General features: G+C 37.4%; 1 protein-coding gene across 1 annotated transcript; it reads right to left on the reverse strand.

The window, feature by feature from the left end:
- Nucleotides 1-2004: 2004 nt before the first annotated feature.
- LOC141628081 (uncharacterized) lies at nt 2005-2568 on the reverse strand. Its single transcript, XM_074441267.1, has one exon. The coding sequence runs from the start codon at nt 2566-2568 to the stop codon at nt 2005-2007; it is 564 nt and encodes a 187-aa protein (XP_074297368.1).
- Nucleotides 2569-2956: the final 388 nt, after the last annotated feature.

Genomic DNA, 2956 nt, shown 5'->3' on the forward strand with positions numbered 1-2956 from the left:
AATCCACATTTGAGACAAATTCACTATTTGGAAAATTAGCAAGATTTGAATTTGGATTTTTATGAAATCCTGTTAAATTTTGAGCTTTAAGAAAAAGCCTCATTTCAAATCCATGCCAACCCCCACGTATTTGCAAATATAGAAGCTCAATCTCCCCTGCTCATCAATATCCACTCACTATTATCCTTAATTCTACCTAATCCAATCTTACCTTCATATTTATGGTGTACCAAATTCTTAGTTGTGTAGTACAATGGTTATCAATCGATTGTGCAGAATTTCAATTTGATTATTGTGAACAGTTTCCGATTTTGTTCTTTATCGTTCTTTGACATTTGATTTCATGATATTTAATCCACAAATCTGTCAGGTTTCTATGATTATTGTACTCTTCAGTTGTTTTATTCATGTCCCGTGATTTAGGAGGCAAGATTTATGATTTTTCTGTGATTATTTTTGGGAAATTAGGGTTCTTAACTTGGAAAATTAGGAATTTTTTGTGATTATTTGGGTTTCATAAATACAGAATCTGAATCACAATCTATCTAAACAATTGATTTGGATTTTGATTTCATGATTTGAAAATATTTATTTCAAATGAACAATTTGAAATGAAATATACGTTCCCAAACACTACCTAAGGTTATAATTTGAACTAACGTACCCTGAGATTATGGCTCAAGTTTATGGTTGGAACTAGTATAAACTTGAGTTTCGTGTCCGGGTTATGGTTGAGGTAAGTATAACTTCAAGTTATATATATATTGAAGTTGTAGTCAAGGTTACTATAACCTCGCATCCAGAGTTTATGTTATGACTAAAGTTACTATAACCTTGGTCATTGATACTTGTTTCGCATATTGTGTTGTATTCAGTTATAGTATAACATTATGATTGCTTATGTCGTTTGTTTACTATTGTGCATATGATAAGTAGAATAGTCAGTTATATTATCCTATGATTTGATGGTGATTTTATTGACATGTATGTACATTCAGTTATACTGTGCATTATTTATGGGCTGGTTGTATAGATGACGTGAGGTATTAGTTATATACCAAAGGGAATGAACTAACGCTACCCTCCGGTGTCTGGTGTATGGCGTATGGTCGGGGGTAGTAGAGGCAGTTGTTATATGCTCTGTTCCCCGATTGTCGTTCGCTGTACAGTTATTGCCCCGAGAGTTTGGCCGGGTCTTAGACATATAGGCAATGGTTATACGCTATACATAGTACCTTGGCTGCAGTTGTAATATAATCCACACCGCTGGAGGCATTTTTTATAAGCTCCGTCAATTCAAAGGTAGTTGTTATACGCTCTGACAGTTAGAGGCAGTTGTTATACGCTCTAACGGCGTTCATTTTATACACTTTGCCTGTAACTAGGGGCGGTTGTTATACGCTCTAGCAGGTTGTTTGGTTCGGTCACATGATACGTGGTTACGATGGTTCTATGATGTGCATGATGTCGTAGTATGGGTTATGTTATGCGTCGTCACATGCTGTTTGATTTGGATTCAATATTTCAAATGATTGTCTTATTATATCGTTGTTAAGTGGTAAGTTGATGTCGAGTTTTCATGAGTATAAATGGTCTCACATGTTTACTAGTTTTGCATTTCAATTGTTAACGACTGTTGGTTATACTCAATTGTTGTAAACATGACTAGGAGAGCATCTAGTTACTCCCGACTGATTGTCGCCCCTACTCTCAGGTTGAAGCTAGTCGCTGTTTGCATGATGGTGCTTGAGATGAATCCGGGGGCGAGATGAATAATAAATTTGGAGTTTGTTTTATATTTTGAGAACCTTTAATAATGTATTAGTTTGGTTTTGGATTTTAGTAGTGAACCAGATTGGTCAGGTGTTTCCGCCACCTTGACCCTTTTATCACTATTATACTCTGATATTTATCTATATTGAGTTTTATCATTTGTTATATAATCCGGGTTGTTACAGAGCATCCCTTTATAGGTAATAAACTTTGAAGCACGTCGACGTATCTCTACCCTGTTCCTGGGATCGTCGGGTAATTTTTGTGGTCCAAGAAATCAATAATAGGTTGACGCCAGTCATCTTCGTTGGCTGTATAGACGTAGATCATGTTGGTCGTATCTAGAATTTCTTCTCTTTCGAGCAATGATACTCCCCAACGATTGCAGACTAGGACTTGCATAGATTCTTCTGCCCGCAGTACAAAAGTGGCGGCAAGGTTAACAAGCGTGTCAGCCAACTTATTGGCACTCCTCAGTACATGACCAATTTTGATGGAGTCAAGTTGATTGAGCAGTTGCATTGCTCGTTGATGATAGGGAATCAAATCTTCCTTTTTCACTCCGTATTCATCGAGGACTTGGTTAATCACAAGCTTCGAGTCACCATAGATATCCAAATCTCTGACGTCTTCGATTGCCATTTGAAGGTCAAGTATGAGAGCTTGGTATTCTGCCATATTATTTGTGTACAACTGAGTAAGCATATAAGCATATGACATGAGATGATTTTGTGGAGTTACGAATACAACTCCAGCTCCAGCGTCATCTTTTCTTGCAGCACCATCAAAATACATCTTTCATGGAGGTAGAATTTCTACATAGAAGATTTCTTCTCCTGGAAAGTCACCTGTAAGTTCCCACTTTGCTGGAACTGGATGATCGACAAAGAAATCAGCGATAGCTTGACCTTTCATAGCCTTGAGGAACAAATACCAAGTCTTACTGTTTAAGTAACAGTGCCCATTTCGCAAGTCTTTCAGATAAGATAGGTCTTGAGAGTATGTACTTGATTGAGTCGGCTATTGAGACCATGTGCATAGTATGCTCCTGCATGTAGTGCCTCAACTTTTTCATAGCAAACACCAACGCAAGACATATCTTCTCAATTGGAGAGTAATTCAACTCAGCTTCAACCAAGGTACGACTCAAGTAGTAGAGTTCTCTCTCCTTGCGGTGTTCGAT

The sequence above is a fragment of the Silene latifolia genome, chromosome Y (genome assembly GCF_048544455.1).
Source record: "Silene latifolia isolate original U9 population chromosome Y, ASM4854445v1, whole genome shotgun sequence".
Taxonomy (NCBI): Eukaryota; Viridiplantae; Streptophyta; class Magnoliopsida; order Caryophyllales; family Caryophyllaceae; genus Silene; species Silene latifolia.

Excerpts from the sequence above, each read along its gene's own strand:
- LOC141628081 (XM_074441267.1), bottom strand. The coding sequence starts at position 2,568 with ATGTATTTTGATGGTGCTGCAAGAAAAGATGACGCTGGAGCTGGAGTT.